This window comes from Gavia stellata, chromosome 3 (genome assembly GCF_030936135.1).
Source record: "Gavia stellata isolate bGavSte3 chromosome 3, bGavSte3.hap2, whole genome shotgun sequence".
In the NCBI taxonomy this organism is placed as follows: Eukaryota; Metazoa; Chordata; class Aves; order Gaviiformes; family Gaviidae; genus Gavia; species Gavia stellata.
The window spans coordinates 1,556,543-1,581,317 of NC_082596.1; the positions used below are offsets into that span (position 1 = coordinate 1,556,543).

Sequence of the window (24,775 nt, forward strand, 5' to 3'; positions counted from 1 at the left end):
CAGCAGCTATTTTGCTCTGCTGCTGCTGAAGCTTTACTGGCACATCTAACGCACAACAAAGACTTTAAATTAGGAACCAAACTTGCTCATTCTTGCAGGAAGCTGAAAACATCTGCCGTTTTCTCCACTAGCACGAGTAACCTTTGCAGCTCAGCTTCGGGACTAGTTCTCCTGCAAAACATTTTAAACAATTCCAGCCAAAGTATGAGAAATAAGGACTCGCAAGGCTGATGTGTGAAATTCAAGTTTTCTTGCCGGAGATGGTCCTATGGTGTCACCGGGAAATCCTTCCCCTGGTGCTTGCGGGCGCTGGGGTGGATGCGGGTTGTGGGCGGACGCGGGTGATGGGAGAGGGCGGAGAGGGGCAGGCGGGCCTGGCTGGGCAGGGGACAGGGGATGGGGACAGGGGATGGGGACAGGGGATGGCTGGATAAGGCTGAGCAGGGGCCAGGGGCCAGCTGGGATAGCCCAGGCCGGGGACAGGAGATGGGGACAGCTGGACCAGGCTGGGATGGAGACAGGGGATGGCTGGATGAGGCTGGGCAGGGGACAGAGGATGGGGACAGCTGGGCCAGGCTGAGACTGGGACAGGAGATGGGGACAGCTGGACCAGGCTGGGCTGGGGACAGGGGACAGTTGGGATAGCCCTGGCTGGAGACAGGGGATGGGGACAGCCAGACCAGGCTGGGCTGGGGACAGGGGACAGTTGGGATAGCCCAGGCTGGGGACAAGGGATGGGGACAGCCAGACCAGGCTGGGCTGGGGACAGGGGACAGTTGGGATAGCCCCGGCTGGAGACAGGGGATGGGGACAGCCAGACCAGGCTGGGCTGGGGACAGGGGACAGTTGGGATAGCCCAGGCTGGAGACAGGGGATGGGGACAGCCAGACCAGCCTGGGCTGGGGACAGGGGACAGTTGGGATAGCCCAGGCTGGAGACAGGGGATGGGGACAGCCAGACCAGGCTGGGCTGGGGACAGGGGACAGTTGGGATAGCCCAGGCTGGAGACAGGGGATGGGGACAGCCAGACCAGCCTGGGCTGGGGACAGGGGACAGTTGGGATAGCCCAGGCTGGAGACAGGGGATGGGGACAGCCAGACCAGGCTGGGCTGGGGACAGTTGGGATAGCCCTGGCTGGGGACAGGGAGAGTGGGGCTGAGCTGGGCTGGGGACAGAGTCTGGAGACAGCTGGACCGGCCTGGGCTGAGGACAAGGGACAGCCGGGCTAGCCCAGGCTGGGGACAGGGGCGGAGGGCGCAGGACCCGGCGGACCAGGCTCAGCACAGGCCCCGGGCCCGGCTCAGGCCCCGGCGGGACGCGCAGGCCGCGGCTGCTTCCGTTGCTAAGCAACGGCCGCCGCGGCTGCGGGCACCACGTGACAGCGCGTGCTCACGTGACCGGCCAACGGCCGGCGCGGGGAGATGACGCCGCGGTGCGGGGCGGTGCGGGAGCGCTGCGGGGATGGAGGAGAGGGAGCGGCTGTGGCGGCAGATCCGCCTGCTGCAGGGTACGGCCGGGCCGGGGGAGCGGGACCGGGACCGGGTGGGGAGGAATGGGGGAGCGGCTGCTGGGGGGTAGACCCGGGAGTCCGGGGGGGAGGGGCAGGCTGTGAAGGGGACCTGGGAGGGGGAGGGGCGGGTTGTGAGGGGGACCAGGGAGTCGGGGGGGGGGGGAGGGGTTGGCGGTGAGGAGACCCCAGAGTCTGGCGGGGGAGGGGCGGGCTGTGAGGGAGACCTGGGAGTCGATGGGGGGGAGGGGCGGGTTGTGAGGGGGGACCTGGGAGTCCTGGGGGGAGGGGCGAGCTGTGAAGGGGACCTTGGCGTCTGGGGGGGGGAGGGGTGGGTTTTGAGGGGGGACCTGGGAGTCCTGGGGGGGGGGCGAGCTGTGAAGGGGACCTTGGAGTCTGGGGGGGGTTGGGGGAGGGGTGGGTTTTGAGGGGGGACCCAGTAGTCTGCGGGGGGAGGGGAACGGGGAGGACCCTGGAGTGCCGGGGAGGGGGAGGGCTGAGGCCTGGGAAGGGCCCAAGGAGGTGGAGGGGACCCAGGAGTGGGCCGAGGCAGGGAGGGAACAGAGACCAGAGAGCCCCGGGGTGGGATTGGGGGTCCCCACGGGGCGGGGGGGGGGAGATCCCCACGCTGCTGGCCCCTGCAGGGCCCCTGACCCTCCTGGCTGGGGGCAAGGGGATGTCCCCTGCCCCGCAGCCCCCCGGGGCTGGTGGCACAGGGGTGGGATGTGCCCCTCGCCCTCCCCTTGACTCCTCAGCATGGCGGAGGAGCATTGGGGGGGGGCTATATTTGTGTGCCCTTTCCTAGCTCCAATGAGCATCACCACTTATTCTTAGCACTAACTCGCTCTATTTATAGACCCCCCCAAGGTAATTTTTCCTCATTAGTAAGGCCACAAACTCTGCTCGGGCCTTGCAGGGGGATCTGTCTCTCTCCAGGAGCTCCTACGTGGCCAGGGTGTGATGAGAGGGAGGAAAACATGGTCCTCGGCTCCTCCGGGAGGGATCTGCTGACGCTCCTTTTCCAGCGGCTCAGTGACCCCTTGCGTAGGAGAAACTTTTCTATGCTGACACATGCCTAAAATATAAGCCTCAAAAATCCTTTGATAATCCCTTTTATTAGAAGGGTTTTCTAAACACTGAGGCTTAACAAGTGCAGACCCTCCGGAACTGACATGTATCTATTATCCAAACGACTTCGCACCGGGGAGGTGTGGTGGCTTGGCAGAGGGATGGATGTGCAGTGACTCAACAGCGAAGCTGGGGCCACCTCGGAGCCTCCTTCTCGCTGCTTTGAAGAAGAGGAGCAACGAAGCTGGTAGAGGATTTAGAGAACAAGACTTATGAGGAGCGGCTGAGGGACCTGGGGTTGTTTAGTCTGGAGGAAAGAAGTCTGAAGGGAGACCTTATCACTCTCTAGAACCGCCTTAAAGGAGGTTGTAGTGATGTGGGTTTCAGTCTCTTATCCCTAGTAACCAGTGATAGAATAAGAGGAAATGGCCTCAAGTTACGCCAGGGGAGGTTTAGATTGGATATTAGGAACAATTTCTTCACTGAAAGGGTTGTCAAGTCTTGGAACAGGCTGCCCAGGGAAGTGGTTGAGTCACCATCCCTGGAAGTATTTGAAAGACGGGTAGATGTGGCGCTTGGGAATCTGGTTTAGTGGTGGACTTGGCAGTGTTAGGTTTACGGTTGGAGTTGATATTAAGGGTCTTTTCAAACCTGAATGATTCTATGTGCTTTGTGTTTAGGGCTGGTGGTGGGCGTGCTGGGCTATATGCGTGCACAGACCCTCAGAGACTGCTCTGAAAAGATACCTGGAAACGAAATTTTTTAAAAATTAGGCTCTAAAACCAATTATTCAAGCATCTGTTTTGGCACATAAAAAAGAGCGTAAAGGGGCAAAAGGTGACTGACAGCACTAGTGCAGTATGTTAAGGGTCTGTTGGCGAGTCTGTGATTCAGATCTGCGTTGAGCTGACCTGCAAAATTGCTTTTGTTGCTGACTTTTATGAGGATTGAGGGAGATATTTGGTTTAAGTTTTTCCTTCCAGCACCCGTTATCCGAAATGTGGCCTGTGTGAGCCTGCAATGATCGTCCTCATTGCAGCGTGAGGAAAACCAGCGCTGTGATGCTGTCAAACTCCTGTGGGACCGGTGATTAACAGATGGTGTTTTCTTCTCCTTAGGTCTCATAAATGACCATAAAAACACGCATGGGGATGCGCCGCGGCCACTGCCATCCATGCCGCCGAGGTGGAACAACCCCCGCCAGCCTGTCTTCAGCAGGAGGGGGGCGTTTTCATCCAGGTACCCCCAGCAGGCTCCCAGGGATTTCCAGCAGCGCCAGGGTCACTCCTGGAGGAAAAAATATTCCCTCGTCAACCGGCCGCCGGGATCGGCGTGTGATGTTGGAAGTGCCAGCACATCTCGGGCATTTGGAAGCTATGGGGACAGCCAGGCACCCGAGCCACCCGAATCGTCCCCAGAGAGACATGTGGACTTAACCACAGATGGAAATATAGTTGTGGGGATCCAGCTGCCCCAGAGGGCTGGCCCCTGTGTAGATACAAAAGGTTTTGCTGATGTGGGTTCTTACTGTGAGTTTTCTGGGCTGAAAACGGTGGTCGCTGCTCCAAGTGACAGTAAAAATGTGGAGAAATCTCCGTACACAAGCCAAAATGAAGAGAGAAGACCCTCTCTCTCCGTTTCATTTAGTTCATCTCACCGGTTCGTGAGTTCAGCATACGTGAGCATGTTGGATAAGCCTAGAACGGTACGTCTGGCTGGCGACGTGGCCGGGAGCTCCCCTGCCTCCTGCGGAAGCACCAGTGAAAACGCTGTGACGCTGAAATCGGAGCCGCAGCAGCCTTCGGCATTGCCAGATCGCGAGCCGGCTCGGCACTTGGTCCAGAGGAAGGCAGAACCGCCAGCTCCAGGGCAGTCTAGTTGTGAGCAAGTCAGGGATGCTGTCAGAGAGCCGAAGCTCCTTGGAAATGGTGAGACGTGCTCTAGACCCAGTCAAGCTGTGACTTTGGTGGCTGGGATGACTCCAATGAAGAGCAAGTTTTCCGTAGTCCCCAAAGCTCCGGGTCTCCAAAGAGCCGCCTCAACATCAGTCTCCGGCAAAGCTCCAAAGTTCAGGAAAACTAATTATACGTGGGTCGCAAACCCTGGTAAATGCTCTCGTGCTGTGAAGAGATGGGTCAGCCCTAGAGCTTCTGAAAGTGCTAAAAAGGTTGCTGGCGGAGCGGACAGAGGTGCTAAACTATCACCAAAAGCAGACTTGGGAGCAAAGTTGAAGAAATCGGGACTGCAGTCCAAACTGGGTGTTTCTCCCAGCAAATATAAGTGGAAAGCCTCCAGCGTGCAGACCTCGCCCTCCACCTCCAAGTCAGCGTTCAGGTGGCGATCCGAGGATCAGAAAAAGCCTCCAGCCCCCAACCTGCCTCGGGCTGGTGCCGCCCCACCGCTTCCGAGCGCTGCATCTGTTGGTCTCGGCGGGGGAAAGTCCTCCTTCGGCGATGCTGCGCTGTCCAGTTATAAAGTGAAGAGTCGGACAAAAATCATCAAGAGAAAAGGAAACTCGGGGTAAGTTGATGGTTGTCATCAGAGCGGTGTCCTTGCACTGGTCGTATTTCGTGTCCTTTGGCTTCACGTAAGCGAAATTCCAACAAGGGTTGTTGTACACTGGAGAGTATATTTGCCTTTCTCTTTCCAAGTGCGGTGACTTTGTTCTGTCTGGAGGCATCCTGCTTTCCAGGGTTGGAAAGCCTTAGGTTTTAATTGTTTTAGCAGTCTGTGTAACTCTGACTTCAACCTTGCAAAGAGAGCTGGGTTTTCTTCTCATCTCCCATCCCTGTTCTCAAAGACTTTGCCGCAGCACTTAGGAGGCTCTTCCCTGACCTGAATAACAGACTAATATTCAAAGAGTAGGAAAAAGCTGTCTTCCTTTATTGATTTATTTTCGAACTCTCATAACCTTGTTGCGTTGGGGGCTGGGGAAAGGAGGAGAAGTGGCTTGAATTGCCATTATCGTGTGTGGTCTGTCCCCGTGAAGCGTTGTGCGGACCCTGGGATGGGATGGGATGGGAGGTGAGCTGTGCATGCCGGGAAGAAGCACTGTCTGTGATGCTCTGCTGGTACTTTCCTCCCTTGGGTGCCATCCTTTTGTGCTATCCACCAGTAACCCCAAGCGTCCTCCCTGAAGGCTCTTGCTCTTCCTTCTCCTTGTCAAGTCAGTGACAGATCTGTGGCCGTCATAGCTACCTTGGGAGAGCGCGCTGTGCCAGACCAGCAGATACTCTGGGGGTCTTGTGGAGCGAGTTCTCCCCCTGGCCCAAGTCTGATAGGGATGGAATACAATGGGAAGGTTATAAATGAAGCTTGGCGGAAGGAAAAGGCGTGTGGGTCGAGTTATCTGCAAAAGGCGTTTGCACCGGGCTGGGAGTCGAGGGGAAGCAGATAAGAGATTGGGACCAACCAAGCTGGTGTGTCATGGAAGTGCTGCGAGGGCTTCGTTACGTTGTGCTCCCGGTGGGAAAGCTGTGTTTTGTGCTGCTTTTCTCGGCAGGGCTGGATGCAAGCCCAGCCTGTGCTGCAGGGGAGGGATAAGCGGGATGGAGTGAGGGTTGGTGGGCACAGCTGTGTCACCTCTGCTCTACCACTGAACTCGGAGATGCCCTCAGCGTAGCGGACACGTGGTTGGGCTCCTTTGTCGCTGCAGTAACTCCAAGCCTGAGCTCTTGAAAATTGTGGACTGTGGCCTAAATAACTATTCTAAGTGACACAATGAGCAGGTAGCATGGTACCGATTGAGGATCTGGTGCCTTGATTCCTGCTTATGTTTCCCAGATGCTCTGCTCAGTGCTTCACCGCAGGTTTTCATCCTTGCCTTGCCCTCCTGGTTTGCTGGGGGACGTGTCTGTGGGTGGGTCGTGCTGGGAAGATCACTCTGGAGTGAGGTGCTTGGAGAGGCTGGGATTGTATTAGATTTTTGGCATTCAGGGAGATAAGACTCCCCGCTCCCCTCATCTCGCTAAAGGACAGCATCCTCTCCCCTGCATCTGTTGAGCAGAAAGCAGAAGGGAATGAGTTAAGCTGTCAAATACCTCATTCTCCATCTGTGCTTTGCCAGAAATTCATCACACTTGCCTGTTTACTTGCAATTTTCTGTTTAGTGCGTCTTCTCACCCTTGGGTAGGGGAGCAGCGTGGAGCGTGGTGACCCAGCTTCTCTTCTCAGCTCTGGGCGAGGGGACCAAGTGCGTTTCAGTCACCTCTCTACTCTTTTCTAACCATGTGGTGTTCCCCTTCACAGTTCCCCGACAGATAAGAAGAACAGCTCCTCGCCCACTACGCCTCTGAAAAGCCACTTCCATCTCAGGAAGAAAAACTCCTCGCGGGGAAAACCTTCAGCGACACTGAAACGCTCCTCGCCCAAGGGCCTGGTGCAGATCACCAAGCACAGGCTCTGCAGGCTGCCGGCCACCAGGATGCCGGTCTCCGCCAAGGAAGGTAGGAACAGCCGTCCCAAGGGGTGACGGTGCTCGCTGACCACGTGCCAGCGACACGGTTCCGAGGGAGGCTCTTGGATTTGGAAGTGGGTTACCAGGTCCTCCAGGAGGTGAATCTGCTTTGTTGGTCTCGGAGCAAATATTGAGGAGCAGAAGTTTGGCTGGAGTAAGACTTCTGCCTTACCCCAGAGCTGTCTCGTGCTTTGACATCTCCAGACGAGGCCATTTTAAAGCTGCTTCTTGCTTTTAATGTGGTTTTGCTGGATTTACAGGCATCAAATAGGAAGGTGCTCAAGGAAGGAAGAGGATGGACGAGGGACTAATGCATCTGTAAGACTGATCTCTCTTTTTGTGCCAGGCAAAAGCTTGTGCATGTTGTGAGATACTCCTCTAGCAACTACAGACCTACCTAATGCACCTGTATACCAGTGCGATGTCTGCAGGTGTCTAGGTTTTGTATGCAATTTGCTTAAAATAGCAATAATTAGAGGAATACCGGCTGAATCGTGTTTGTGAACAGGTAGTTTGCATCCATGTCCTGCTGCATTGGGTCAGCGCTTGTCAGAGCAGAAATCGGCTTCTCGGGGCCTGGAGAGCTGCACCTATGCGTGTGTGAAATGGGTGTTGTGATGTTTCTGGCTCCAAGTCTGGCTCTGTTATTCAGTGGTGATATTATCATGGACAAGTGGCTTCACCCCCCCTGAGATTCAGTTTTCTCAAACGTATATGAAGCACGTTTTGCTTGCTTGCTTGTTCACGTACTGCAGGGTGGCCAGTAACGCTGCGGGTAGGCATCGCTTGAGTGCGGAGGGCTGTTCGGGCCAGGACGCAGCTGCGATCCATCTCCAAAAGTAAAGCCATTGAGCTGCTGTTTTCAGGAAGACAATTCTGTGGTTTCCTGTTCTGCGCTTCAACTACCGAGTTTGCACGTGTGATTATAGTTATTTTGCGTTCAGCTCTGCGTTGAGATGTTGCTGTGTTTTGATGGATGAAAAGAGGAGAATGGGAGCTTGCGATTCAGGAAAGGGAAAAGCTTTTTGTGGGAGGAGAAGAAAAAGATTTTTCTCTTCATGTGTGTGTTTGAAGAGGGGTTTGGAGGGATGGGAGGGATGCTGGGAGGAGAATTTTGCATCTGGTGCTTTGGGAGGTGGGCTGTGCCTCATGGGAGATGCAGGGGCAGGGAGAATAAGATGTACATTTGTGCAGTTGCATTGATGGTCCAGCAAAATCAGGTCCAGCCTGATTTTGGGGTTGAGTCTTGCTCCATTTAAGGATGTCAGCAAACCCTTTGGTGTCTGGAGAGGTGCGAAGGCTGTGCCTCCAGACACTGTATTGGAAGTTTTCATGCAGTGCGTGAAGGCAGCACGTACGGTTGGAGGTCTCGGTCATACTTGCGCAGTGGTTGCTCTTCTGTGATCTCTGAAACCAGAGGTGGTGGATATAGCACGTGGCCAGATCCAGCTGTGACGGTGAATGAATCTTTATGTTGTAAAGCTCCTTTTTAAAGAACTTACTGTGCTTGCTGAGAGTCTGATAGAAGCAGCTCTGCTGTAGGCTCTGGAGATGCAGAGCAATTTGGAATTGCAACAGCTTTTTACATACGAGGAAATTGAGACATTGCTGGTTACAGGGATATAAGCTGCTTGGGTGATCCAGGAACAGACCTGAGGTTAAACCAGATCCTTGTTCTCCATGTAGCTCCTAGCACCCGTCGAAGCTCGCTTGACTTGGCAAACATCTCTTCTCTTTAGAAGCTGTCAGTAAAAACATGTGCCCAACCAAATGAAGCTTCACGTAGGTTAAGAACGTACAAAATAGATCAAAATGTTCTGTCCCCCTGGCAGCCTGATTGGCAGCTGCCAAAAACCCCTGTCTTTTGGGAACGTATTCTGAATCCCAGTTCCTTGATTGAAGGTAATGTTCCCATACTGATAAGATTTTTGATCCTAAACTGCATAGGGCTGAAAATAATGTAGATAGAGCAAAAATACTGTTGTGCTCCTGGCTTTGTTCAAAGTAAAGTTGGCGCATAAAGAAGTTGAGAGAAAGTAGGAAAAAAAATGGAATACAGGTCTGGAAGTGACTTTGGGAGAGCACGTAGTTCATTTCCCTCTCCAAAAGTGGATCAAATTAGCATCTATCAGGAGTGGTTTGATAGCCAAGGCTTGCACAGACAAAACCCGGGTTTATAAGAGTTGTGAGTTGTCTGCATTGAAGTGACTGATGTTATTTTCCAGCTTGGATCTGCGTGCTTCGTGGTCTTAGCTCAGAGATGTGGAAGTGAGTATCTGCTTTAATAAAACTTGGTGACTGCCTTGTGGCTCTTTTTGTTTGCAAACTGCAGTACCTGCTGTAAAAAATGTGTCTTGATTTGGTTCTTAAAATGACTAAAAGCAAAAGGAAATGTCCTGCCTGCCTTTTCTGTGTGTATATGTGTGTGTGCACATGTGAGAGTACTCTTCCTCACTTAATAAATGCAACAAATCCTTCTCTTCACTGTGCCTCGCCGTGCTAGCGGGAGCATGGACACTGATGCCTTAGGTGGTGAATTAAAAATGCTTCCCCGCCATAATTATGAAATGGCTTCTAAATTTCTTTCTTGCCTTCTGCAGCGGAGAGGAATTATACTCTGATAGATCAGCCATCATTTGGACTGGAAATTGGACTGGCAAATGGCATTGGGTTCCATTCACTTGAAGCTCTGGAAGGACTCCTGAGGCTGCCTTCCTGCCCCCCAGGGCGGAGGGTACAAGGTTGTTTCTGCTGTGTTTGCTGCTGCTTTGCCCAGCTTCTCTGCAGAGCTGAATTAAATACATCTTTCTGCTACGAGGACCTTGCGTAGTTGAGATCTCTTGCTGGGTATGTTTTCTCCTGACGTGGTGACTGTGAGAACTCGGCTGCGTGTTCTCTAACTCGGAGAGGTTCTCTAAGATGCAATGATGTAAGTTTGACGGTTCTTGTCATCTTTTCTCTACCGTGCTTACAGGCTTTCCCTTCGCTGCTGGGACATCAAAATGTTGATGTCATACGTGTAGATGGTTGCTGGTAATCTAACCTCTGTTGTACCATCATCTCGGGGGGTGCCAAGGGACTTGATTTGCTCCTTCCCCTGCCGTTGGCAGCCCTGCGAGGCAGCTGCTGAGCGATGCCCGCCTGCTTCGCTTCTCCAGTTAGCAGAGAAATTCAGCAAGAGTCTTGACTGCTTTTTAAATTGCAAAATGAATTTTGGCAGGGTTGGTGCTGCTTGCTTGGCATCTGGTTAAGGCTGAGGACTAGCAAGGTGCCTGCCCCACACATTCCTGCTTTTACCTTCCTCTCGGCAGCAGCAGCCTTGCCTGTAGCGTGGAAACCGAGCAAGTAAGTCCAGAAGACCTTGGCCCTTCATGCTCACCTTCATAATTAGCCTGGGGATTTGGTTCCTTTGATTAGAATTGAGTTTATAGGTTTGAATCCTTCATACTGTAAGGCTTTTCTTCAAGAGGGTTCAATCCTAGGCGGTGTATTTGCAGCTTAATGTGTTGAACTGTTCTCATGCTCTGGGTTTCTATGGCTGTTGAATTATTGTTGGACTGTTCCTACATGTGCTAGGACTCTCTTTTTTATTTTTGCCCAGGGAGACGTGTATGGTCTAGTACAAAGAGATCGTTAGATGCTGGATGGGGCAGTAACAAGGCAGCGTCGCAAAGTCTGATGAGGGAGCCTAGCCGCTGATAGGGCTTGGAGCAGCTCAGACATCACTCACATTTGGTGCTCCTAAACGTATAATTATATATATAGTGGTAAGTGTGTTCTAGTTTCGCAGTGGTCCTGTAGTGGGCTGGAGTAAGTGAAGTCTTGTGGGTTCAATTCCTGGCTCTCAGGTTATCTGAGAGGTTTTGGGAGGGTTGTTTTCATTTCTTTCTGCTTGTGTGAAGTGAGGGTATTGATCAGGTGGTGGAGTTTTAAGTCTTGCCACTTCTCACAAGACAAGTGCGAGGGAAATAGATGGGGTACAGACATGTTACTGGAAACAGAGTGGGGCACGAATGGAGCAGTGAGACTGATGTTAAGTCTCTGGCTTGATGCTGAAGCAACACCCATTGCCTCTCTTGCTGGGAGCAGACCGGTGACAGTCCTGGGCCAGCCAAGTGGCTTACCTCCAATTAGTTTGTCCTCTCGTGTCTCATTATGCACAGCCCAGCTAACAAACCATTTAAAAAGCCGGATGGTTCATGCTGGGCTTGTGATCCGGCTGGATGGATGTGGTTGTGCTGGAGCCTGGATGCAGTGGGCGCCGATGCCTGCGTGGTGAGTGAGCATCCGGCATGCCTGCATCCCCAGCGAGCTGCGAGATCCCGTGCCGGACACAAACAGCATGTGCATCAGGGCAGAGGATGGAAGGATGGCTGGGGAGGAGCGTGCCCTACTTCATGTACTGCAGCGTGGGTGCAAAAGGCTGGGTCAGCCCCTTCCTTCCCTGTGGATGTGGGCGGCTTTGCTGTTTTCTCGTTTGCCCTGTTAGACAGGCTTTTGGGATACGTGGCGCGAGCTCTGCGGTACGTACCGAAGGCGTGAGCAGAAGCATTGGTCCTGTCTTTCCCAAGTGTAGAATGCAAATGCTCATCCATCTCCAGATCCTCCAATTCCCTTTTTGGACCCAAATGTTTGATTTCATGCAGTGAGGCAGCTTTCCCAGCCACCGTGGAGACTTGGTTTCAAGTTGGTGTTTCCCAATGGTCTGCATTCAGAGGCGCTTGCTTCTGTGGGAATCGCCGTCTTTTCATTTAAGGATCAGTGACTGTACTAGAGAGAAAATGGAAAGTGGCAGGCTGGTAGCAGTTCTCTCGGGATTATCTGGGCTGCTGTCGTGAGGAGTGTTACACCTACAGCTGTTATCAATTAACTCCAAAATACTCATTTGATTAAGCGGAATGTTAATAACGACTTGGAAATTGGGGTATGTCCCATATCGAAGTTGCTCTGATGGGATGGTAGAGCGGCGAAGCATTTCTAATGCAGTCAGCGGTCTGTTCATCCAGGCGTTTTAACGCAGGTCTTGTGCTGGGGCAGCATGCGTGCATAGGAGGAGCTCAACTGCTTGACCAAAGCAAAGAGGGATAGAAAATGTTCTGTTGCTCAGCGGAACCAAATTAATGTTGATAAACCAGCCTGTAGATGTTGGACTTCTTGACCACTTAATATTAATGTGCCATTAATATTAAAGAGTTCCTTATTTTCCCTTTCTTCCCATTTAACTTCTTAGGCTGTTTTTGGAGGGAAGGAGAACTCGGAGAGGATTGCTTTGCTGGGAATTGTGACTCCGTGCAGGTAACACGCCCCTGCTTTGGGCATGGTCGCGAGCCTGATGAAGCCGCTGGCCTTCCCCGTGTTTGAACTGGCTTCGCAACTTCTGCGTGGGGTCTGCTCCGTTCGGCACCTGCGTATTTCGGACTTCCGTCTGAATGTCAGGCTTCATATATACGTTTGTGTGTAGAAGTGGCAGATACAGGCTGTCTCGCTTGCCTCTGGTGTAGACAAGACAGTTTGGATCTGTGTCAGGGATCTGGTACAAGAGGGATAAAAGGTGGCGGTTGCTTCTCTTCTTATCCAGGGAAAAGCTGGAGGACCAACAAGGATCACCAGGCTGCCGAATATGGCCACTGGTGCCACTGTGTTGCGTAGAAATAATACAGCCTGTTTAAATGCAAGCTGAAGTTAACTGTGTGATTTCTATTCTTTTCTTCAAACATATATATATATATTTTTTTTTTTTACTTTTTTCAAATGACTTACTGTAATTGGAAGTGCTCTTACAGCCTGAACTTTTAATTCCCCAGTTAACTGTGTGGGAGTTGGGCTGGTTGCTGGGCTCTGCCCTCAGACTGCAATTCCTTTTCGGATGCAAGAAGCAGGAGGAGGCTAGCTGGTAATTAAGATGTGGGTGGAGTTTCCACGGATGGCAATTCCCCCAACCGTCTTTTTTTTTGGCATCTGAACCAAAGGATTTGATTTGGAGAATAAATACTGGGCTCCTGTTCTGTCATTTGCTGAGTAACTTTCCTGCCAATAAGGGTATGTTGTAATTGTGTTGTCTAAATGGCAAATGTCTATCCTGAATTGGCTTTCTGTGGCTTATTTGTTAGAGCAAATAGCCAATATAATCAAATCGTGGTGTGTACGTTGGGACAACACCACTTCCTGCAGTGCTTTTTGGCCATGTGCTGTCCGATTAGCTTGGGCAGCCTTTATCCACTTTCTCCAAACTGGAGATGGGCTTATTCCCAAAAGTGCAGGGGTGTGATCTTTTTATCACTAGTTTTAAGGGAAAATACCAACTTCTAAGTGCGGTTTGACTGATCTGGATGCAATGATGGAGGGATGTGCCCGCTCCTCCTGTACTACAAGTATTCTGCCAAGCAGTGCGGCTGCGGGAATCCCCCGTTTCCCGAGAGCCTTTTATGCCCAGCTCTAACTGGTTGCTTATTTGAAGTCTTGCAGGATGAGGCCCTTTCTCAACTCTTCTTTTTGATGAAAGACAGGTGAGTGCTTGCAGTCGTGAACCTTCTCTCACCCTTGCAAGAAATCAATGCCGTAGCCCTCCTTGGCTGCCGCAGCTCTTGCGCAACGCCGCTGTGCTCATCCTGCTCCGGCATTTGGCACGACAGCGCTGTCGTTTCTTATTCCCCTGGCTTTTTCTGTAGGAAAAATGAGAACTAAGTGCTTAAAATTAAAATTATTTTTTTTTGAAATATTTCTTTTAATGTTAAAGATATTGCAGCTCTATGGACGGGGACCCGCGCCATGCCTGTTTGCCGCATGTCTGGCACGGGAGCGGCGGCTGTACGGTACGCTCCGACAAGCAGGAGAATTGGGGATTTTGGGGAGTCTCTCGTGCCGCCCTTCCTTCCCCACAGCCCTGCAGAGGGCACTCGTGCCCCTCGCATCTCCCCGGTCCACCTTTTTCTGGTTATTGATGGCCTAATTTCGTCTTTATGTGAAAGAAAGCAGATATCAAGTAATTTGCAGCAATAACCTGCTAATGCTGGGCCAGTATCAAAACTCCCATGTTCATTTCAAGTGGCAGATAAAACACTAATATATAATTATCCTTGCAAATTGGATTGTTTTAAATAACCAAAAGGCTATGGCCAGGAGAAAACTATCCCATTTCCCTTGAGTTACTATTGCAGTGTAATTGCTGCGTTCAATCAATTTCCTTGGCATTAGAAATTCCATCACAATCAACATTAAGCTTTATTCATTGTGATGGCTAAGAGCCGGGCCATTTCTCCTCTTTTCCTTAACTGGCAAAATTAATCAGGGAAAAGATTTTAAACATTTACCCGTGCGAAAGAGGTCAGCTCTGCCACTATATTGCTCAGCAGATAAGGGGGCTAATAAAAAGAAAATTGAATTACTAATGATCGCCAGGAACAGAGTATATAAAACCTGGCAATCGCCCGGTTCAGGAAAAAGGAGAATCAATTTTCTTCGGACAAGGTGCGCTCGTTTTTTATTTTGGCGCATATTATCAGCAATTTAATTTGAAAGCGCATAAACAGGAGGAAACAGTTAGAAAATAATGAGCCTGAAGGTGTAAAATGCTGCAGGATATATGCTGTACACAATTTATTTGGCACAACAGATAATCACTTTAATTGAATTCAAAACTGCATTGTTCAGCAGCAGCGCGGGCTGCCCGCCTCGCCCGGGGGGATTACAGAATATTACAAAGATGCCGGCAAGAGACTCCTCGGTGTCTTTTCCCCTCCGTAATGTCCCCTTCCAGGCAGGACTTCTCAGCCGTGTGCCCGGGATTGCTTAGGCACGGTCACAGCTGGCTGCAAGCAGAAGATGGAGAAAGCGAGAGGCAGATTTCTCTAGGGACCCTTCCTTATTGTATCGCTACGTATATTTGTTTCTTAAATAATTTGGCGTTCCCAGGTTTGATGGTTTAGTGCCAGACCATCGCGTAAGCGTGCAGTGCGACAACCCGTCGTGTCGTCTTCTGCTTCAGATGAACTAATTTTGCTGGTGTCCCGACTGAACCTCCCGAGTTAAAAGCCTAGCTACCTCCTCCTGCTTGTAGCGATCTCCCGGTCTGCATATTAAACTAGTTTTTAAGTAGCAGCTTTTGGGTTATGCCTGGGAGAGGTGGGTGACGGGAGAGACGCTTTTGTTGCTGCAGGTCAGCACGATTGCCACGCGAGGAGCTGCGCTGCGAGGGATGTCTCTCCGGCTGTGCCGCGGAGGTTCATCCTTTTAATTTCTTTTGTTCTTTGGGTTTGGAGAGTGGAGTGGACTCGTGCCGGGGTGGGAATAATACCGTTACTCAGCACTTTGCCTGTTCAGAGCGCTTTGCAGGCATTAACTAATGAAATGGTGGTTTGGTAAGGTGGTGCAGGAGGGGCCACGTTACCATCTCCGCCGTACACATGCCTTGGCAAAGGAAGCCAAATAGATGGGGAACTGCAGCAACGACCTGTCTGTGGCCGTGAAATCCGTGGCCGGAGCAAGAGTAAATTTTGAGCCTATCCTTTGTTGCACCCGCTACGTGCGCAGCTAGAAGACTAGTTTTTGTGTTTTCCCCCTTCAAAATATTCCTTTCCTGCTTATCTTTGCCTTTCTCATGCTCCAGACTGAGATAAGACAGCGGTTCGTGTTACCAGCTTCCTGCTTGTCCTCTAATACCACCGCCAGCATTGAAGCTGGCTTCCCTGAACGTGCTGAATAGAAGGAAATCCTGTTTGTATTTGCTTCTTTCCAGAGAGAAATTCCATCAGGATTCGTAAGACCTACTTCACCCTGCCATCTGCAGAAGAGTTTCTACAACTCTAATTTCAGTCAGAGTGATGGTCACCTTCCAAAAAAACTCCCTAAACCCTAATTTCTCCTTCTGCTTGCCCAATAAAGCGAGCCGTGCGGCACGAGGGTGCTGGGATGGGCAAGAGGTGCTTGCTTGGAAAAAGGCTGGCGGCAGAAGTGGAAGGAGCTGGTTTGCATTACTCGTGCCCAGGCGAGTGCAGAAAGTAAACGGGGCGTAAATGGTGAGGAGTAAGTTATGGCTGGCATCTGAATGCTCAGCTGCTGTTAATTTTATTGACACTGGGTGTTTGTATCCCTCTGGCAGCTTTGGAAATCTCAGCAATGGATTTTATACCTCCTTCTATTTTTTATTTTTTTTTTCTTATGAAGTGAAGGCCAATCAGTAAATATTTCTAATGGGGAGATTCCTGTTGGGGCAGTGTGGTTCGGGTTTCTTTTTATTTTTTCAAGCTGTGTTCCTTGCTTCTTTTTTTTTTTCTTTTCAGTGAATCGCACAAGGTTTTGCTGCTGTTTGTGAGGTGACATCTCAGATCACGTTACGTGTGAGTTAAGCTGGTGCGACGTCTCTGTTACGTCTTATTAGAAGGAGTCAGAGGCGCGATCCCTGCCCTCGAAGGAAGCCCTCGTATCATGCACGGGACTGCTCAGGACTCCTTGAAGTTCGTCACGTCTTTTCTTCTCTCCTCCATCATTAGTCTCCTCTTTCTGAGCGGGTCCTTCCTAGTTTATCCAAACCCTTCGCAGGTTCGCCGCTCGAGGCCAGCAAGGCTAATGTCATTACGCTGTCATACGTAGGTTTGACCTTGCCCATAAATCATTATGTTGTCAAGTCTCTCTTCTCGCTTTTGCTGGCTTGTCCTTGGGAGCCAGGGGTGGAGTGTGGCTGGCAAAGTGGCTGCTCGCTCCTTCGCAGTAATTGGGAAAAGTTCACATAGTTGGCTTTTTGCCGGCACCAGTTACGTCAGTGTTCGTAAGTAACGGTTTTGGGTTTCTGGCTTTACTTGGCATTTACAGGTGACTTGTCCCAAGCTGCAAGAGGAGCTGCAGGCAGCCAGCAGCAGGGATTCTGTTTTCAGAGCCCTCTTTTAAAAATAACAGGCTGCTTCGAGCGAGGGAAGCCAGCCTTGCTAAACGAGGAGGTGTCACCATGTAGACATCCTTCTCCCCAGCGCTCAGCTCGAGCGTTCCAGCGTTTGGATTTGGGATCAGGTAAAATAGCGACTGCAGTAGGGGGAACATCCAGACTGAAATGCGTCAGAGACGTGATCTTGTCGTGGGTTAAGCCCAGTTGGCGTGCCTCTAGATAAAGATGAGCGCACGGTGCTCCTTGCACGGGTGTGAGACCCATGGATAGACCTCTGCCAGGGGTAAAGGTGTGGACCAAGTGATGAGGGTCTGGGGAGCAGCAGGCGATGGCGTGTAAAACCACTCTGCTCTTCACATAGAGTTGCTTTAAATTATTCGTAGCTTCTGTGTCCGCTCTTTCTCCCTTTTCCTGCAGAATTCAAACTGCGTGCTCAATTTAATGTTGGAAATCACCTCTCAATACCTATTTCAGAGACTCTCCCGTACCTGTGTGCAGTGCCAGCTACCATTTGATTGTGAAATTCTATTAGTAACAAGCAACTCTTTGGGGAATAGTCTATTTATACAGTAATAGGAAAAATATTTGGCTTTGGGGATGCATGACATCCTTTCATTGGCTATGACCCTTGATATTTTCAAGTCCATGGGGGGCTTTTCTAAGAATTCAAACCTTTCAGGGACGGCGCAGTGCAGAACAAAAATAGAAAAAAAAAAAAGGGGGGTGTGTGTATGAAAAAAAATAAAATAGAAAACAGAGCAGTAGGTCTTAGCACAGTGGTATGCGTGTCTCGCTCGTCCTCCTGGGGCTTGCGTCGTGCCTGTAACCTGTTACTCCAAATAGCACATCTTCAGATCAGGGTGTAATTTCGATCATCAGTGCTTTCTTGTTGAATGCTGGATGTCTTTCCTTGCTGTTATTTTTTACGGTGAAGCTCATATTCGTTGCTGGAAGAGCAGAGAGTTGATAAAAAGAGTATGTTTATAGCTCGTGCTACTAAAGAATAGAGGCTGGACGCTGTTGTGCTGACTTTACGAATGCATAGTGTGTGATTTCTGTGCTGCTCGGGATATTTTTTTGTTCAGAGTGGTTGAAAGCTGCAAACCGCGCTTGTAATTCTGAGCTGGGTTAGTCCCTCGCTTGTCCCTAGCGAGCGCTCGTGGGAATGGGTTTGTCTTCGTGTGGATGCTCAGGCTGCGTACTGAAGCTTTTAAAACAGTTTTCAACCTGTCTGGCTCTCCCTGCTGCTCTGAATTGTGCTGAATTTCAGTGCTGCTGCCTCTTATCCCCTTGGTTGTCTTTCCTTGGGCTCTTAAAGTGAAAATAAGGAAAATAAAAGCGGGCATTTAAGGCACTTAAAAGAAATAAGAATGCCTCTGTAACCTGAATCTTGACAATGAGTCTCTTTTTTTCCTTTTTTCTTTCCCCCTTTTGCTCTTTTCTTTCACCTAATACGCAAACTAACTGAAGGTATCCCTGGCACGGTCACAGTTGAAATTACTGATGTTTTCCGTGCTGTGAACTGATGCCTGCGCGGATGATCGGAGTACCCTCCGCAGCGCTGTCAGGACTCCCCAAATCCCGCCCCAGCAGATGCTCGGCTCCCTGTAAAACCTGGGTAGGTTTCTCTGTTCTGCTTTCTGCTTCCTATTCTTCTCCAAATCCCCATTTACAAGTTGGGTTTTTTTGTTGTAAATTTTCTTTTGCAAACACTTCCCATTTGATTTTCCTAGTAACAACTCACAAGCTTCGTACGGCGATTCCTCTCTATTGCTGCTGAGCTGAGTTAGAAGCCGTTCATTTGAGGACTTGCCTGTTTACTTTGTGTGCTCTACAAAGCGTTATCAATGAGTAAAACCCCTCAGAATATGTAATAGATGCATAAGTGCATCTGGGGTAGGTGCTTTGTGGACTTGACAACATCTCACGAGTCCTACAGAACTGTGCTGCTGCAGCAGCGTTTGCCGTTTCAAGTTTCTGCTTTAGTCTAAGGGATGGGGAAACACATTTACTTCAGTTGTCAACGGGAATTTTGCTACTGCCCCCGGGAAATTTGAGTTTGAGGAACGTTTCATCCTCCCTTATGCCTCTGTATAATCCACGCGCGTGCGGTTTTTGGCAGACTTCTATTTTGGTTTGTGCTCGGGCTTGTTTTGAATAGTTTCAAGGAAGGGTGTTGCGTGGGTCTACCGACACGGCCGGTGAACTGTGGGTCCAGATCTGTTCTCAAAACTGATCCTACGTGTTATTAGCCCTTAAGCCTGCCCTCGGGGGCTCTCCAGTGGAAAAGGGCATGAGTATACTTAGAGCCTTAGCGCGGGCTATTAACTCCTGCGTCGGTCGCGATGGCGAAGCATGTGCTATTGCTCGCTGCACCGGCAAATGTCCTGGGACATCTTGTCCTTGGGTGGGACGGAGAGTGCCTGGGCAAGCATGTGGGTGGGACTTGCCATACAACTGCGGTTTTTCCTTGAAGAACCATCCCAAAACAGGTCTTGTGAGGCCCTTGCGGTAAAACAAACAAGCTGGTGTGTATTGGCAGCCTGTTTATAGCCTGGGTAAAAATCAAAGAGCTCTCCCGAAAAATAAATCAGTAACTGCTGAGCTTATTGAAAGGTGTAACGCTGCTCTGTAATAAATGGCTTCCGGTTGTAGGAAAGAAGCAGGCATGTTTTACGGAGAAGTAAGGGAAGGTCCAGCTCAGGAACCGTGTTGGGAAGATCCAACGCGGTGCCAGCCGTCTCGGGGCAGCCTGCCTTCACTGGAGGGGCTGTAGACCTTCGTGCACCACAGGATGCTCTGGTGCATCTCCTGGTAGCCTCAACTCCGAGCGTTTTGGGGTGACAAGGACACACTTGAGTCAAAAGGCCCAGATAGAAGAGCTTCAAATACTGCTTTAAAAAAAAAAAAAAAAAAAGGAAAAAAAAAAAAAGAAAGAATTGTACTCTCTTCTTTTGAAGAAGCTGTTTGAAGAAGAGACCAACCTCTCGCCCAAATGGTGTTTTTTCTTGGCTGGGTCATGGTGATTGGGTTGATTGGTGAGCTTAATGTAGCGACAATGACTTTGAAATGGTTTCCTTGCAAGACGGTTGTTTGCTTGGTTATTAGAAAGCAAGGTGCTCAGTGTGGAAGTATCCGTTATCACGAGAAAAATCAAAAGGGGATTTAATAGGGTGAAACAAGTTCATCAGAGATACCACTCTGTGTGTGTATATATGTGTGTGTATGTGTTTTTAAAATAAGATTTACTCTACTATCTCAACATTAACTGGGGCATTTTACAGTGCTCCCCTTCTGTGAGCTTCCGCAATCCATCATTTCCCTGCTAGCGTGCTGTAGTGGCTGTTAGATTTTACTACACCAAACACTGTAAAAGGGCATTAGAGCAGTTAAATCTGGAGTCTTGCTTTCATAAGGAAAAAGAAAATGCTGAATTAGGCAATGGAAAAGGCAACCACAGCGATACTTTAATCTTGCATAAATTATCAGAAGAGTCAGAGGCTAGCGATTTTATGTATTGTTATAGCTCTGCTAATTAATTATTCCAGAATAATCGATGTTTAGAAGAACCAAAGTTTGGTCCTTTTCTGTCTTAACGGACTATGGTATTTACTTTCAATATGGCAGTTGTATTTTGTTTTTTCTGATGTGGCAAAGCTTTAATTTTACCCCCCTAACCATGGGGTTAATGCTCTAGCTTTCCTAAATATGTACAGTCTAAATGATAACCAAACAGGGAAATATTACTCCACAAATTGTCAGTGGGTCTAACTTGCAGCGTTGGCTTTGGAGTGAGGCATTCCTGATGTCCAGAGAAAGTTGAGTCTCCACCATGAATGGCTGAAGGATGAGGTGCTCTAAAGAAGCAGAGGAATTATTTAAGAGGCTATAAAATGGTCTACAAATTGAGATGAAATGGTCAAGAGGATAGGAAGATCTGTGCAACCGGAAAGAGTAAGTTGATATTTTTTTTTAAAATAGATGGTGAAATTCTGGCCCCGTTGAATTTGTCTGGGCTTAAACTTTTACCCTTATGCTTCATGGTATATACATTTTAAACCCTAATGTTTGTTCTGGCTCGTATACTGGGGCTAGAATAATGACGTGTCACAAGTTTGTATCTCCCTCTGTGTATATAGATAGATATAGCTATGTATAGATATATAGGGAAGTGAGCAGGGGCATTTGGTAAACTGTGTTATATTACCATTGCTATATTAACATTCTGTCAGTCTGACAGAACTCGCAACACTTATTCAATTTCTGAGTTAGGGATCAAACTAAAGACAAATTCCAGTCCTTGAAAATTGAAGTATAAACCTTTCAGAAGTGGAACAGCGGGACTTGTTGTCATGTAAATAGTTTCTTGACAGTTGGATTGTTTTCTTAATGTCATGCTTTGTAAAGGGTAAGTAGAAAATCACAAGACACGAAGAGGTGTCTGCCAGCTCATAAAAAAACCCCCAACATTTTGCCCTTTTAGCATGCTTTCTTCATGTGCTTAAAATAAAACCTCGGTGCTGTGGCATGGCGTGCTTCGTTTAAGAGGGACCCCCTTGCAGAAGGATGGTGCTGACTCTCTTGGAGCACTTCCCTGCCTCATCCTATTATCAGAAAGAGGAGGGAGACAGCTGAGGGATGCCTGGAAAAGAAAAGTGCAGATTAGAGAGGATGATCAGGACTGTTATAGTTGAGATGTAATTAAATACTTAGCATTTAAATCACGTCTGATGTTTGCCTAGTAATAGTTAAGTCAGGACACTTGCTTTGGGAAGGTATGTAGAAAAAAGTAAGTACTTTGCTGTGCGTTGCAATGTAGGGAGCAGTTGAGCCTGCGCTCGTCCTGGCCCTAGTTTCTAGACTTGGGAAGTTATTCTCAACTTTGTGCTTCGTTTTGAATATTCTCTTTGATAGAAGAAGATTTGGATTACCTTCCTCTGAATGGTGGAATTGCACAGAGCTGCACATCGTGTTCATCTCTTTCTGGAGAGTTTGGATTCATTGTTTGCAAAGGACTTCAGATCCCAATAAACTCAGTACTCTGAAACGGAGCTTAGGATATCTATAAACGCTGAAGTCCCAGTGTCCTTGGATAGTCTGCACCTGACCCAATGCCCTGGGAGGCAACTGGTTCAGTAGTGGCTTTGCTAAAAAGGGCCTGGGGCTGTGTTGGACCCTAAGCTGGAAGTGTCCTCTCGTGACGAATAGAGCAAATTGGATTGGGCTATATGAAGAGGAATATGGCCAGCAGATTCAGAGGTGGTATTAACCCTCTTTCTGGCACTGGGTGGGGGGGCCATACTGGTATACAGTGTCTGGTTTTGGGCATCCCAATTCAAGAATGGTGCAAAGAGATGGTCCAGTGGCAGATCATCTTGGGATGACCTTGGGCTTGTGACCTAAAGTTAGAGATTGAGAGCGCTGGGCTTATCTCAGGAGGCTGTGGAGTCTCTGCCCTTGGAGGTATTTCAGATCTGGGTAGACGAACCTGCAGCTGCCCTGATTTGGTGTAGATGGTGCTCGTGCTTTGAGCAGTGGGTTGAACTGGAGACCTCCAGAGATCCCATCTAGATTTCTGTGATTCTAAGGAAGTCACTTACGTTATCTGCTACAGTGCCGAAGTTTTCACTTTAAGCGCCAAAATCCCTATGCAGCTTACTAGGTTTTGCAGCGTTTGTGACCGACGATATCAAGCCCAGCTGACAAAACCATGCAATTCCTGTCTAGTTGTGAAAAGGTTATCGTCACGAAGACCGGTGCAGAACTGCCACTGCGTACTCACTTCGCGATCGCATCTGCAAAGACTTTGGAAACTACAAAAATGCCAGAGATGCTGTGCCAAAGCCCTTTTATTAATCTTTCCTGAAGAGAATGAAAGTAGTCGTCAGATTCTCAGCATTAGGAGTTGATTCTGGAGCACCGTCGTAAAAAAAGGAAATTGCCTTTGCAAGTGATGATGGTACCATGTTCTCAGATGTGAAGGTAAGGACCAGAGCAGGAGCAAGTCCAAGGACTTTATTTCACTGCTTGAGAGGACCTTTAATCTAGGCGGTAGGTCTAAGTTAACCCAGCGCTCCCAGACCACAGCAAATGAAGATCTTTTTTATGGACTCAAATTAATCTTATATTCACCAAACTGAGCGTTCCACTTAGCACGATTGCCTCGCAGTAGCCCTGCTGTGGCTACGGCTCGCTTTATTTTGCTTGTGCTGCTGTTCTGTGCCGTTATTCGCGCAGCGCCGAGGCTGTAAATTACCCTTTACAGTCAGGAGAACGTGCCAACCAATTAATATAACTGATGGCCTGAAGAACTGGTGATGGAAGGAGTCTAGGAAAAGAATGATGCAGAAGAAATGCTGGTTAACGAGCGGCAAGGTTGGCTTGTGAACAGGTAGGGTTTGCTGTGACGTGCTTCTAAAGATGGTACTTAAGCTAAAAGATCTTATAAAGAGAGTAAGGGCAGCATCTGCGCCTTGTAACAAGCAGTGTGTCTCCAAGCTTTGAGCTGGTGGTCCATCAAACAGCCTTGTGAATCAGTTGAAAGTGTACCTGCGTCTGGATTGCACAGCTTGGTGCAAACTTGTCTTTACCTTCATTTATAAAAAGTACTTAACCTGAGTGGAGGATGCAAATATTCAAAATTGCATTAGGGCTGAATGCTTTTTCATGCAGTTTCTCTGCCAGGAGCTGCTCTGCGATGTGCTGGTAATGCAGATGTTGCCCCCCCCTGCATCGTGCAGGACAGCCTTTTAAGTGCGGAGAGAAATCATCTGCCGCTGACCATTAGGAGTCTTTCCATTTCCCAGGAGGGAAAGCTGCCCTGCTTTTCCTGGGTTTTTGCAAGACTGCATGTAACCTGTCTCCTGGTGCCAGAGCAGACTGAGGATCACTGTAGAGCCTCAGTGAGGATGTGGAAATACCCCTTAATATGTCATTCTCCTTCTCAGCTGATGGCTTGCGGCACATCCATCCCCATCCGCTGCTTCCCGAGTGTCCTCCCGTGTGGTTGCCTGTGGTTTGGAAGGAGTTCTGGCCTTCGAGACGCTGCAGGTGCCTCTCTGGGATGAGGGCTGGTTCTCGCCGAACCCCGGGACATCACGAGCCAGCGGGCATCCTGCCCCTTGCTCCTGCCTGTGGACGTCGCTGAGATGAGGGATTAAAAACGTGGCTCCGCACGTGTAGATTGGGCTTTGCAGTTTCTTTCTGGAGCTCAGGAAACATCTACTTTACGGGGTTTTAATTTCTCTCCCTAGCACATCCACGCCCTCCCCAACAAATATTAAGGCTGGGGAGGATGTGTGCTGGTGAGGACAGGGCAGAGTGGTATGTGAACAAACGCTTGTTGAGCCGAAGGGGTTAGAAAAGCCAAGACATACAATGCCAGTAAAGCGATCTCTGCTCCCGAGCAATTCCTCCCCCCCGTACCAGGGGGATGCCCAGCCCCAGCGACTCTCCCACTGTCACCACTTTCCCTCTGGGGCCGGGCAGGGTGTGGGTGACATGCCATTGCCTGGACATCGCGTGGGGAAAGCAGCTTTGTTGAAAAGCGTCCTAAACTTGATATCCTTGTTTATCTCTTCGCAGTCCCTGCCTGGCCCCTCTAGATAAACAGGTGCCAGCGCGTGCAATTCCCAACAGCCGCTTCGCTGCCTGAATAATGCCGAGAGCGAGCTGTGTCTACATGGGGAGTTATTCCTGCCTCCCTTCAGGGCTGGAGCATCCCTACGGCAAATGGGTCGTGACTCTGGAAACAGCCCCAGGACCTGGGGTTGGCTTGGGGAGGCTGGTCCTGGAGGTGTCCGCGGCTGCTGCCGTGCTCGAGAGCTTGCGGGATATTTATTTTGGAGCGGTTAGACTTGCGCAGGCA

General features: G+C 49.7%; 1 protein-coding gene across 1 annotated transcript in view; it reads left to right on the forward strand.

Moving 5' to 3' along the window:
• The first annotated feature begins 1,461 nt into the window (after window positions 1–1,461).
• The window catches only part of ZC3H3 (zinc finger CCCH-type containing 3), a 180,404-nt gene continuing 157,090 nt past the window's right edge, over window positions 1,462–24,775 (forward strand). Inside the window, exons 1-3 of the mRNA XM_059836294.1 lie at window positions 1,462–1,507; window positions 3,694–5,095; window positions 6,824–7,020. Coding sequence (XP_059692277.1) covers window positions 1,462–1,507; window positions 3,694–5,095; window positions 6,824–7,020 — 1,645 coding nt within the window. The remainder of the gene's footprint in view (window positions 1,508–3,693; window positions 5,096–6,823; window positions 7,021–24,775) is intronic.